This window comes from Pyricularia oryzae, chromosome 5, assembly GCF_000002495.2.
Source record: "Pyricularia oryzae 70-15 chromosome 5, whole genome shotgun sequence".
Classification (NCBI taxonomy): domain Eukaryota; kingdom Fungi; phylum Ascomycota; class Sordariomycetes; order Magnaporthales; family Pyriculariaceae; genus Pyricularia; species Pyricularia oryzae.
The window spans coordinates 491,201-503,730 of record NC_017852.1 but is presented as its reverse complement, the minus strand read 5'-3'; the positions used below and the strand labels follow the sequence as shown (position 1 = coordinate 503,730).

The following is a 12,530-nucleotide window of genomic DNA, read 5'->3' as shown; positions in this document are numbered from 1 at the left end:
AAGAGTTCTCAACTGCCAACAAACTGACATTTAAATGGCATTTAACTCTTGATTTGTCTTGGATCATAGCCATCAAGTTAAATTATCACCTCAATCTTGCGCTTATCCAACACGGCTGTATTTAAACTTTGACTACACCTTTGACCTGCAACGCTTGAGCTGAGCTGTATTAGACTTCGGTCTAGTTCTGGATTTTCTGCTGCTCAGGACGTTGGAGCGTACACCAAATCTCTTGAATAACATTTCACCGCAGCAAAGTCCAATGCACTTCGAGTGGAAGTGACCCAGTGCAGCTATCAAGGGTCCGATTTCATCGGAATACGTTCTCGATTCAGTCAGTATACGGACGGGTACCTGAAATTTTGGTCATGCAGCATTGTGACTAGCAGAAGCATATTCGAATTCGTCGCAACAAAAATGATATGTTGCTGAACATGCAAATCATGACTAGAAACACAATTTGGCGTAATCGTGGTTGGTAGTTTTCTTTTGCGTGTGTTTACCGTAGGTATGCTTGTCTAGAAACGGCCTGGACTAGGTCTAGAATCTCAGAGTCTAGCCTGTCAAGTCTGATACCACCTCAGCTCCGCTATCGGCGATCCAGGCCCGACAATCAATTAAATTCGACCCATTAATATTGACTCTTTCTCTCCAGAAACAAAAAGAAAAGATCACAACGACACCTTCGTCAACGTTGAGTCACGTTACACAGTCTCTCAAAGGTCAATTGATCGCGATAAAGTGCTTACTTATAAAGGAGCACAGCCTAAACACATTTTTCGCAATCCAAGAGGCATGGCTTCTCGCAGCCTGCTCTCGTCGACATGGCGCGCCGCCACCGCCGCGGCACTCCGACCCACGGCCGCCGTCAGACACAGCTCGAGTAGCTCGACGTCGGCCATCGCCTACAAGGCCCTTCGCCGTCGCCAAGCGCCGCTCCCGACCAGCGACTCTCCGCCCGCTTGGTCATCTGCCCAGGCTGCCGTCTCTAACATTCTCTACGAGACCCCGACGCCGTCCACGGCTCCTCCAAAGAGGCACATCCTCAACTGCCTGGTTCAGAACGAGCCCGGTGTCCTGTCCCGCGTTTCCGGAATTCTCGCCGCCCGTGGGTTCAACATCGACTCACTCGTCGTCTGCAGCACCGAGGTCGCGGACCTGTCGCGCATGACGATCGTGCTGACGGGGCAGGACGGCGTCGTCGAGCAGGCCAGGCGGCAGCTGGAGGACCTCGTCCCCGTCTGGGCCGTGCTGGACTACACCGACTCACCGCTAGTCCAGAGGGAGCTCCTCCTTGCCAAGGTCAACATCTTGGGGCAGGAGTACTTTGAGGAGCTGCTGGACCACCATCGCGAGATCACCAGCGCCGACGCTGAAGTCCTGGCCTCCAGCGAGGGAGAGCAGACCTTGGAGCAAGTGGCTGCTGACTTCCACCCGAGCAGGTTGGCCGCTAGCGAGGCTTTGCGCCACAAGCACGAGCACCTCAAGAGCATCACGTACTTTACGCATCAGTTTGGTGGAAAGGTTTTGGACATTAGCACAAACAGCTGCATTGTTGAACTGTGAGTATTGAACACCTGTTCATTTTTTTTTGTTTGGCTCGTGTCAATTGTGCAAATATACTAACACTAGTTGGTAAGGTCTGCAAAACCCTCGAGGATTGACTCGTTCCTCAAGTTGATTGGCCCCTTCGGTATTCTTGAGTCCGCGAGGACTGGTCTGATGGCACTGCCGCGGTCGCCCCTGTATGGGCCTAATGAAGAGGAAGCTCTCATCAAGGAGGCTGATGACATTGTTGACGCCAGCCAGCTGCCCCCTGGTTAAAGGGACTTAATCGAATGAGAACTAGAACTAGAGCAGCAGATTGAATGTAATCTTTTACTCATACATGACATTCAGTCACTTTGTGCATGTGCTGTGGGAAAGAGAGAGGCAGACAGCATTTGTTTGCCTCTGAGCTTGTTTTTTCAGTTGCCTCAACCGGGATGACAAAGCAACTACCCCAGTGTCACACGAGCAGATCAATGGAGAGGGGCGTTCCTGGCTCTATCCAGTATCGTATTCTCAATTGCCGGTAACGAACTACTTGCCCGCCCACATACTTACTTTTTGAACCTGCATTAGAGAAGCAATCACTATGCAGGGTAGGTGGGTGGGTGACCCGGCAGAGCAAAAGTGGCACAATGCCAGATCGGCTTACGATCTGGCTGGAGTGGGGCACCTCAGCTAAGGGTGCCAGTATTTGGGTATCTCAGCAGCTAGCAGGGATGCAAAACGATTTCCAGAAACAATTAATTATCCTGCTTCGTATTCCCAAATGATACCTTGACTTGGAACCTTGCTCCCTTTGCTAATAATAAACGCCTGATAATTTTTTGTCTTCAAAAATCCGCGGGAAGCAGTTCGTAAATCCTACGCTAGCAAGGTCATAGGCACGGCGACTTGACACAATGAGCCACCAAAGATTCCCTTCAGATGTCATCAAGGAACCCCATTCCATATCGCTCAAGGTCCTGAGGTAAGTGTCGAATGATATCATGTCGTTACGGTGTGAACGTAGCAAAAGAAGAAGAAAGAAAACGCAAACGAACCAATCAAGATGTCCATACTAATAAACTGAAAAGACTATCCCGCCCCTCACTCGTGGCCCAATACCCGGTCAAGTCACCAGAGGGCTCCCAGCCATCAGCAGGCGCGGGCTCGCACCCGGCGTCGCTGGCGTACGGCTCCCCGGATGGCACGAATCCGGACCCGTTTATCCTGTCGCCGATCCTCAACCTTCCGCCGTCGTTTGGGTCGGCCTACGTCGGCGAGACGTTCAGCTGCACGCTGTGCGCCAACCACGACGTGCCAGATGGCGCCGCCGCCCGGCAGGTCCGGGACGTGCGCATTGAGGCGGAGATGAAGACGCCCGGGAGCGCGGCCGGCGTTGTCACCAAGCTGGACCTAGGTCCCAACGGCGGCGGTGGTGGAGAGGGGGACGGTGGCGTCGATCTGCGCGAGGGCGAGACGCTGCAGAGGATCGTGCGGTTCGATCTCAAGGAGGAGGGCAATCACGTGCTCGCCGTCACGGTCAGCTACTACGAGGCCACAGAGACCAGCGGCCGCACGCGCACGTTTAGGAAGCTGTACCAGTTCATATGCAAGTCTTCGCTGATTGTGCGAACAAAGGCGAGTCAGCTGCCTGGAGGCTCGGGGGCTATGACAGAGACGTCTTCGGCGGGGGGGAAAGAGGAGCAACAACAGTCACAACTACGAAGGCGGCGTCAGTGGGTCCTGGAGGCGCAGCTGGAGAACTGTAGTGAGGACGCGATACAGCTTGAGCGGGTGGTGTTGGACCTGGAGCCAGGACTTGTATACACTGATTGCAACTGGGACGCGGATGAGCGGCAGAAGCCCGTCTTGCATCCTTCCGAGGTTGAGCAGGTTTGTTTCGTGGTTCAGGAGGCCGGAGCCGAGTGCGAGGTTATGGATGGTAAGGTTGTGTTTGGGGTGCTTGGGGTGGGATGGAGAGGCGAGATGGGCAGTCGGGGATTTCTGTCTACAGGCAAGTTGGGTACTAGGTTTGATGGGTGATTTCGTTTAGCCGTGCCTGCAATTAATGAAGGCGGGCAGCGGGTGATGACGATCGTCTTCTTTCTGCTCGATAATAGTCCATCCGGTAACATTTCTGTCTCTTTTTACCATGGACCGAAGAAGAATATTTTCTTTACTTTGTGGTTGCCACAAGTGCCCGTCAAAGATGGATGCGGACTGTGCCGGTTCTCGGATTACCCCGAAAAGACAAGGCCTAAAATTGGCCAAGCGGCGAACGCAAATGAGCCCCCGAATCCTACAGAAAAAAGAAGAAGAAAAAAGCACGTTGCCTACATCGCCTTGTTTTCTTGGTTCTAAGCGCCTAGAGAGGAAAAGAGGCGGAAAAAGTACCTCAACGGTACGTAACTGACCAGCCAGCCGGAGTGTTTTTTTGGGGGCGTACAAACAATCGACTTTAAACTAGACTCGAAACAAGGCTGTGTAACCCTTGGAAACGCCGGGAAGGGTAGCGCGCCACTGCCGTAGGGTAATTAATTTATTGAATACAAGTGGCCAGGCGAGACATTGTGGTGTGGTGGTGGTGTGTCATATTTTGACTGGGAAACCAGACTTGATGTTGTCTTGGTTGTTTGTTGGCTGTACCTAGGTACACAGCTTGTATCAAACTAACGTCTGAAGCAATTGGAAATCAACCGCATGCCCTACTCAGGGCTAGGGAGACTGGAGCTGAGAGAGGAAAAAAAAAAAAAAAAAAAAAAAAGGGAGATCGAGGTCATGCAGCACAATCAAAATCCGCACGGCCTGTTTCGGGCTTTTTTTAATCCTCTCAATCATGCTCTGTTAGTCCTCCCTTCAATCCCTTGCCCCGTAGGGCCGGCGCGTACACCCGCAGCAAAAAACGCGGAAGCTAATGCAGTTTGACGGTTGGACGTTGGAGGCCTAAAATCAGGTTTTGAAGAGATGACCTTTCCGGTTCCGATGGTAGTCTGCGTCGTGGCAATCAATTTTGTGTTTTTGTATATTTTGGTGGCTTTTTGTTCTCACTGTCTGTCTGTCTGTCTGCCTGCCTGCCTGCCTTGCTGCTTTGGCGTACGGCGCGTATGCTAGGTTTCCCTCACTGTGACTTATATTAGAAGGAGCTGCTGCATCTGACGGGCTCCATCAAGGGCAGAATCCCAATTATGGTAATGAAACTAGAGTCAAGGTCTTTTCTGGAATTAATAAACACTTGGAACAAACATTCGAAGAGTAGGTACCCGCGTGAATAGTGTACCGAGCCGACAGTAGGCCAACGGACCGGATTCGAGCATCTCCCGAGCTTAGGACTGATTCAGTTAGAGTTGAAGGGACATGCCATGTCAAATATCGTCCAGTCGCGGATACGGTACCTATTTTAAAAAGACTTGGCCCCGAATGACAGCATATTTCCAAGCTAGCGCAAGCCTATAGTACGGGCGGCAAATGTGATGTTCTATTACAGTACTCTGGTAGTAAGAGTACTGTAGCTTCTAGCGTACCAAACTTATTTACCGTAGTACCTGCCCAACTAACTGCCTTTGGTTTGGTACGGGGATGATGGGGACCAGGGGGGCGGAAACCCCTTTTGCGATCCTACGTCGTATTTATTTTGCGGCGCGGGTCTGAGAGGGATGGGAGGCTTGACAAAAGTCAAGAATCATTCCACAGGCTCCACGGTTATCTCCATCCGCTTTAAGTCCGAAAATGAACAGTTTAGAGAAGCCGCAGGGGTATGACTGTTGTGTGCATTGGTGGGTTGGGATGAAATTTATGCGGTCTGCCGGGAGCAAGATTGTTGCAGTTTATTAGCAACTGGGAGTTGGGGGATAAAATAGAAAAGAGAGAGAGAGATCGCCATTGACAGGACTGAGCGACAAGTGAAAGGGTGGGGGAGCCGACCGAAGAAAGGAGGGGTAAGCGCCGGGATCAGGGGTGTATTAATGCCTAAAATGCACAGGCTGACGATGCGTAAAAGAAAGAAAAAAGAAATGTACTGTCAGTACCGTAAGTTACTTGGGCGTGTGAATGCGTCGTTCGTCCCTTGCATTTCAGGACAGTTAGAGTTGCCTACCGGCAATGTGCCTGATTCGTACCTGCGCTTCGTACCTGTACCTGAAGATTGGACTGTAATAACCTTACGAAACCCAAATAGGATCGACAAATAGAAAATCAATCCGTACAGTAGTAGGCGGGATGAACGGTTTTTTTTTTTTTGGTTTTTTTTTTTGCATGGAGCATCACAAACTGCCATACAGTACTGTACATCCAGAAGCACAGAAGCACAAAATCCGCACGTGGCTTCCTGGACTCAGGCAGACTTTAGTACAGGGAGTGAAAAGCTTACAAGGGACTACTATGGTTCCAACTGTACCCGTATACAAAGCCATAATATGTTCTTACGAAGTAATTTCTTTTTTCTCTTGTTTCTTTTATCTCCGTGTCGCTCAAGATTGGCTGCCTCGTCTACCGAACCGGTACGGATACCTGCCCTCACAATTCATACCAAAAAAACCACAGGCATCATCAGCTAGGCAGGATCAGGGGTCAATACAACACCGCTAATTGTCCCATGCCAGGTGCCATCGAACCCCTCTCTATCTGGTGCTAGTGCTAGACTAAACCCGGGTTGGCTGTGCCGGATAGCGAGAATCCCTGCAACCCAGACTGTTAAGTGCTGGGTTTTCGTGGAGACCATCACCTTTGTGCCTGATCCGCCTGTGGACTGCTTTGAATCTTTTCCTCCCCACCTTACGCCTCACCTACTCGTTCTCCGGGCCTTATCTCTTTGTGTATTTTTTTTCTTTTGCTTCTCTTGTTTTTGGTCACTTTTTTCTTCTTTTCCCCCCTGCCGCCCAATCCACGCACCAACGTTCAAGTCACTTTCTTAGTTTGCCCCTCGTCGCCCCGCTGACAGTTAGGTCGCCTGGGACTTACACATACGGCTTGACGGTACATCTCCTAATCTGAGAGTATTGTGTCGTACCAGGGTTTGCATGCAAGCAATCCCGCGGTAACTTCCAGGATCCGTAAACCTTTTGGAAGGGGTTTCTTGGTTTTTGGATTGAAATTTTTGGGGGGTTGCGGGAGCAAACAGGGGAGAGAAAAGAAACCCATCATAACAAAGAGACAGGGAACACCCAAGGAGCCGAACCAAGGGATTGGTAAAAAAAAAAGGTACTGACCGCCAAAAACGTATGGGAAAAGCCAACACCCCCTGAATATACAACGTCCAGAGGATCAAGGGAAACAGAAAGCCAGCACTTCTATAGAATATCTCGGAGCTTCACCCGGAGGAACAACAAACTCATCAAGAGGGACGGCAGGAAAAGAAAGTAAACAACCATTTATCACCAGAACATTGGTACCTTTTGCCCGCCAAAGAGTCAAGACAAGTGGATCCCGTCAGCCAACATACAGCTACGAAGTGCATCGTCGACTCCTTCACGGACCGGGACCGGACCAGATGTGTTGACATGGACAACTCGTCGACCCCCCTCGCCGACTACTTCTGGATCGCCGGCATTGAGAACATCTCGTACGGCGACTCCTCGCTGCCCTCCCCGAATTTCGACCAGACGATAACCGAAGACGGCGAGGGCGAGTCGGCCAGCAAAGAAAAAGATGCCCGATCTACTCCTACCGCCTCTGCCAGGCACTCGCGCCACAACTCGGCTAGCCGTTTTTCTAAAGTCTCACAGGACGGCACTTTCCACCTGAACTTTAGCCATCTCGAGGATGACGGCAACACACTAAGTAACCGAAGCAGCGCGACTATCCGTCTCGTCCCTCCTGTTAATTCGTCTGCCAGTCAGAATGGCAACCCCAATGGCGTTCCCGAGTTCGACTTTGACAAAGCACTGCTCAAGTTCGCCTCGGAGCGCGAGTTTCTTCCTGGACGATCTGACGTTTAGTGCCGGTGCCAAGTTGCAGACGCGTCCGCCCATGGTCAACCCACGAACCGAGAGGATCAAGGCCGATGAGGCTGAGAGTGGGAGGAAGAGTCCGCTCAAGAGCATCAAAGGAAGCATTCGCCGCAAAATTAGTTTTAGGGACATGAATAGCATGCGGAGGCAGCCCACTGCCCCCAGGCCAGCATGTGAGTTTGGATAGTTCTTTTGGGCATTCGCATATCCCCCTGTACATGCATTGGTGAATAGGCCTATACTAACACGAATAGCGACCCGCCAAACAGCTGCCTCGATACGGACTGCGAAGCGACTGAGCAACTACAACTCGGTCATACCTCCTCCGGAACCGCTCAACACCGACCCAAACATGCACCCATTAAAACGACGATTTGAGCCGACATTACTCGACAGATACCCTCCGAGAGATGCTTCGGACGAACTGGCACGTAGGGGTCGGTTCCCCGACTACGTGCCAATGTTTGCCTTTCCGAACGACATACAAATCGTGTCATCGGATGACAGGCCGCGATCTACCTGGCACGGATTCACCATGACATCCGAGGACGGTAGCAAAATATACGGTGTGGCCGTTACGGTATGGACCGCTCTCAAAGCCGATGTGGCCGAGGAGATCGAGCAGAAGTGCGAACAATGGCGTCAAAGCCACATGTCCAACGAGGAACGGGAACTGGCTGCAAGCCTGGGGGTGAGGCTTGCTGCAGAAAGGGCAAACCTTTCCCAGCTGCTTGCCCAGCTTCCCCTGGTGGCCTCGGGCTCTGTGGCTAGAGAAAGTCTAGACGACCAGATCAGTTCGGTCGAGGAGAAGATTGGGTTGATGACGGAGATGTTGAGGCCCCTCAGGCATGGTGCGGCCTCCAAAATCGACGGTCTCACTGCTGGTGAAAGCGGTCTTTGGTCACCCCGGGCGTACGGAATCATTGGCAGTGATGCCTCCAAGGTGTCTTTCTGGAAGGAGTGGCTCAGGGCTATTGTCGTGCCCATGACGGATGGTGCTGTTCTTCGGGTACCTCCGAGCTCCCCGAGGGTGGGCAGATGGCAGCCCCTGGAGCGATATGTCGTCAACCTATGCACCGAGGCGTTCAGTCCAATAAGCTCCAAGACGCAGGTTGAGCTGGGCGTAAGAGAGCTGCGGCTGTACGCCCGCAATGAAGCTGACAACGAGCTTCCAGGCTCACGAAGCACCGATCTATACGCGCTGTTCCGCTGCCTGTCTTTGGATAACATTGTGGCACTGTTCGAGTATGCCATGTCGGAATCTCGCATCATCTTTGTGTCGCAACATACAGCAATGCTTCACCTTGCATGTCACGCTCTCGTCAGCTTGCTGTACCCACTGAAATGGGCTAGTGTCTTTATTCCAGTGCTGCCAGCTCGCCTTCTCCAAGCTCTCGATGCTCCCTGTCCTTACATAGTTGGCATCGAGAAACGCTACGAGAATATCCAGCTGCCCGACGATGATTACGTCCTCGTGGACCTTGACAAGGACACGATAGACGCGACTGCTCAGCCGACGCGTCTGCCTCGTCAACATCGCCGCAAACTATTTGCGCTATTGCAGGTGGCTGCTGCACATCGCTTGAGGTACGGCGTCGAGCCAGGACCTCCCCCATATGCCATCGAAGCTTTCCCATACGATAGCTTCTCGGTCGAGAACCAATCCCTATTCACCTCGACGCCACCCAAGTCAAGTCTGGGCCGGTGGGTGTCGCAGAACTCGGCAACTTTCGGCGAGCCTGACCTATCCAACCCACCGCAACCTCCTCTTTTCAACGCCTTCCTTCGCTCCAAACACGAGCAGGGCCGATCCGAACGACCGACGACCCCAATGTCAACTAGGACCAGTCCGCCTGCATCACTGTCCCCGATTTCCATGAATTTTCCACCAATGCCCACAACGCCCGTTTCTCGCAGCGACTCGGGCTTTGCAGCCGGGCCAACAACGCTTCGTGAAAAGCGCTCGACCCATTTTGATGACCGCTCTAGGCGTAGCTCTTCATATGGGCTGGATGGCAGGAACGGTGGCGTCCTCCACAAGCCCAGCTTGCCAGTTCTCAACGGAGGTCACAACCCGAGCCTGTCGGTATCGGCCATCAGTATTGACTCACAATCGTCCTACGGAGGCCCTGGTATCGGGTACGCACCATCAACGTACGCGCAGAGTACCATTGCGGCCAGCACTGTCATGCCACAGATGCTGGTGCAACCAGTGACAAGCACTGACACGACAGTGTGGGTTGAGGGTCACTGCTTTAACTGGACGCCTCGTGCATCCACATCGACTATGTGCGACGTTTGTGACGAGAGGTGCGAGAGCGACGACACTTTCAAGTGTGCAGGATGTGGTTGCATTTCCCACGGGAGATGCCTGGGCGTTGCCTGCCTCGTCTGCCCGATTGCGTTTGACGCCGAGAGGGTTCGCGCTGCCTTTGTCCGCTGCCTGGCAAGTTTGCTGTACACATACCGCAAACATCTCGGGCGGCCAAGCAGGGAGCAGAAAGCGAATGGTCAGCTGTATGCGTTCGACATGGCTGGATTCATCAGGAGCTTGCCTTATGATCAACAGGATTATGCCGTTATGATGAGGGATACGCAAGGTATGTAATGGTGTTTACACATGTTATTCTCTACCAGATGAAAGTGGCATGGATAGATTAACTGACAAATTTCTCAGCTTTTAACGAGTTCGTTCATGAACGCGAACGCTCTTCGCCGAGTAACCCCCAAATTCGGCTCTTTGACGAAATCCTCCTTGCCAAGAAGGCGCGCGGCAGGCCGACCATGGGGACGTTGTCGCGACTCTCGACGATCCGTGTCTCGCACGGGGCTTCGCTGGGATCCCATAGCACGCCGGGTAGGCTGACCAAGGTCGCGGGCTACCTGGGCGACACGTCGGACCACATATGGCGGACGGCATCTGTGCCGTTTCCTAACGCCAAGTTCCCTGGCGACTACCGGTCCGTCATCACACGGGTGCCAACCAAGCTGGACCCGACTCTAATGAAGGAGCCGAGGGCGATTCAAGGCGTGCCGAGGGCTGAGCAAGGAGGCAGGAGAGGTCTTGTGCGGAAGCAGGTGCCTAGTACGCTCAATGCCACGGCTGCCAGCCCGGTCTGACGGATTATAGCTAGCTGTAAGATATGTTTTAGACGCACGGGGAACAAACAGGATGAAAGCATGACGACGAGCAAGAACGGGGAAGGATAATAATATTTATTACCCATCTATGTACATTGGTATTTTCTTTTTTTTTCTGTCTTTTTTTCTGTGGGAAAGAAATGAGGCGATAATCATGGTTTTCTTTTTGCATAAACCATGCAGAAAAAAGAACCCCTTGGATTGTGTCCGGGGTTGGATGTCCTAGCAGTACCTTGCCTGGTATACTAAACTAAATAAGGCTGAGACGAATTGGGAGGAATATCAGACCCCCTTTTGCCGGGGTGGAATGAATGAAGAGTCTACAATGCCTAGCGAACGAAAACTCATTTAGCCATGTTGCGTGTACTGTACTGTTCATATCGTCTGTGAACCTGTGAACCAACCTGGTGTTATTTATGGTCCATGGTTGGTAAGTGGATGATGGGGTATGCATAGGCGCCTATATGGGTGAATGGCCGCTCATGGTTCTGCAGATTATAACCTCCCAACCAATGCACACCAATTTCAATGAATATTTCATAAGCCCGAAGTAGGCTATTTTCAAGCCTGTTTGATCCGGAACGCCCGCTTCCATACAAGAAGCCTCTGGATAAAATACAGAGAACATCAATCATTCCCGCAAAAGCCGCACAAAAACATCATCAAACACCAATAACCGTTTACGCTGCCGGTCCATGGGCAGCCTGCCATAACAGCCCGACCCTGCCGCGAAAATTATCTGGCGCCCCGATACCCACTACGTACGGAAATAAAAAAAAGTACAACGCTCATGAATAAAATCTAGTTTTCTAGAATTAGGAAATAAACGGAAAGCAGCAGCAGCAGAAGACCTCAACAAGAAAAGGTCATTGCCCCGACGCACCAGGCGCCCCTTCGGGAGCAGGCGCCCTGGGTTTGACCTTGGGCATCTTTTCGTAGGCGTTTGGACTCGGGGTGCGCTTCTTTTTCTTTTTCCTGGCACCGCCACCACCCCCACTGCTGCTGCTGCTGCCGTGGTCGTGGCCGTGGTTGTGGCCGTGACAGTCCCCTTCTCCATGCTTCTTGCCTCCACCTCCGCCTCCGCTTCGATGTTTCCTCTTGCCCTTGCCGCGGGTCGAGTCGTCGCTGTCGGTGCCAGAGTCGGACGAGGAGTCGGACGAAGACTCGTCTGAGGATTCGCCTACTGGCTTGGTGGGGTGGTAGATGCAGCAGACTGTTGTTTTTGGTTGGCGTCCTTATGTTAGCACACATGCAAAAAGAACTGTAAACGAGAGTACCAAGACCGCAAGTTAACAGTACCTTTGGAAGACTTCCTCCCCAGCCCTTCATTGTCCACCACGCCCTCGGCCCACCGAACAGACGGCCCGCTCGACGCGCGCACCCCGCGGAGACGGAGGATCGCAGGCTGCGACCGTACCTCGGGGGTTGGATCCTGCGGCGGCTGCTCTTGTGAGGGGGTCGACGTTTCTGTCTGCGTCCGGCTCGCCGCCGGCGCCGAGGTTGTGTGTTGTTGGCGGGATTGGCGAGACGCCATGTTTGTGATGGTGTTCTTTTTTATTTGCTGTTGTTTTTATTGTTCTTGTCTTGGGGTTGTCTTGTTTGTTGTTTTCTATTTCGGACTCTTTTTGTTAAGGGTCCTCTTTTCCGACGATTGTTGCTTTTCTCGAATTCCCCCTCCTTTTTTCCTGTTTCCCGATCCTAAGCGGGCAAAAGAAGTACTAAGTTTTTAGCTTACAAATGAAGAATTTAATGGCGGTGTAATTGAAATTTAACAAACACAGGTTCGCCTCCCCATACAGGGTCCTCCCGCCCTTGGTGTTTGATTGACTGGATAGTAAAGTTGAGATCCGATCGTGGGGTGATGATGACGTTGACGCAAAGTCGGGTTTACAGGTGGTTTTGCAAGGCTTG

The 12,530-nt window shown here is 52.1% G+C and overlaps 4 protein-coding genes across 4 annotated transcripts; 3 read left to right on the top strand and 1 right to left on the bottom strand.

Annotated features, from left to right (window-relative positions):
- The first annotated feature begins 653 nt into the window (after positions 1–653).
- On the top strand, positions 654–1,894 carry MGG_01104 (acetolactate synthase small subunit). Its single transcript, XM_003717782.1, has 2 exons — positions 654–1,562; positions 1,641–1,894. Exons 1-2 carry the CDS (start codon positions 796–798, stop codon positions 1,822–1,824), a joined length of 951 nt encoding a protein of 316 aa, XP_003717830.1. The 5' UTR covers positions 654–795; the 3' UTR covers positions 1,825–1,894.
- Positions 1,895–2,261: 367 nt separating this feature from the next.
- On the top strand, positions 2,262–3,870 carry MGG_01105 (uncharacterized protein). The gene is made up of 2 exons (XM_003717781.1): positions 2,262–2,518; positions 2,625–3,870. Exons 1-2 carry the CDS (start codon positions 2,451–2,453, stop codon positions 3,574–3,576), a joined length of 1,020 nt encoding a protein of 339 aa, XP_003717829.1. The 5' UTR covers positions 2,262–2,450; the 3' UTR covers positions 3,577–3,870.
- Positions 3,871–6,316: 2,446 nt separating this feature from the next.
- MGG_01106 (dDENN domain-containing protein) lies at positions 6,317–10,983 on the top strand. The gene is made up of 3 exons (XM_003717780.1): positions 6,317–7,651; positions 7,733–10,078; positions 10,156–10,983. Exons 1-3 carry the CDS (start codon positions 7,369–7,371, stop codon positions 10,596–10,598), a joined length of 3,072 nt encoding a protein of 1,023 aa, XP_003717828.1. The 5' UTR covers positions 6,317–7,368; the 3' UTR covers positions 10,599–10,983.
- On the bottom strand, positions 10,972–12,515 carry MGG_01107 (uncharacterized protein). The gene is made up of 2 exons (XM_003717779.1): positions 11,919–12,515; positions 10,972–11,832 (listed from the first exon to the last, which is right to left on the bottom strand). The coding sequence occupies exons 1-2, from the start codon at positions 12,151–12,153 to the stop codon at positions 11,486–11,488; spliced, it is 582 nt and encodes a 193-aa protein (XP_003717827.1). The 5' UTR covers positions 12,154–12,515; the 3' UTR covers positions 10,972–11,485.
- Between the last annotated feature and the right edge of the window lie 15 nt (positions 12,516–12,530).

Bases quoted from the DNA above. Each gene is read 5' to 3' on its own strand.
- MGG_01104 (XM_003717782.1), top strand. From the start codon at position 796: ATGGCTTCTCGCAGCCTGCTCTCGTCGACATGGCGCGCCGCCACCGCC. The intron at 1,563-1,640 runs GTGAGTATTGAA...CTAGTTGGTAAG, and splicing joins AACAGCTGCATTGTTGAACT to GTCTGCAAAACCCTCGAGGA.
- MGG_01105 (XM_003717781.1), top strand. From the start codon at position 2,451: ATGAGCCACCAAAGATTCCCTTCAGATGTCATCAAGGAACCCCATTCC. The intron at 2,519-2,624 runs GTAAGTGTCGAA...TAAACTGAAAAG, and splicing joins ATATCGCTCAAGGTCCTGAG to ACTATCCCGCCCCTCACTCG.
- MGG_01106 (XM_003717780.1), top strand. From the start codon at position 7,369: ATGGCAACCCCAATGGCGTTCCCGAGTTCGACTTTGACAAAGCACTGC. The intron at 7,652-7,732 runs GTGAGTTTGGAT...TAACACGAATAG, and splicing joins CACTGCCCCCAGGCCAGCAT to CGACCCGCCAAACAGCTGCC. The intron at 10,079-10,155 runs GTATGTAATGGT...CAAATTTCTCAG, and splicing joins TATGATGAGGGATACGCAAG to CTTTTAACGAGTTCGTTCAT.
- MGG_01107 (XM_003717779.1), bottom strand. From the start codon at position 12,153: ATGGCGTCTCGCCAATCCCGCCAACAACACACAACCTCGGCGCCGGCG. The intron at 11,833-11,918 runs GTACTGTTAACT...CAAAAACAACAG, and splicing joins GGGGAGGAAGTCTTCCAAAG to TCTGCTGCATCTACCACCCC.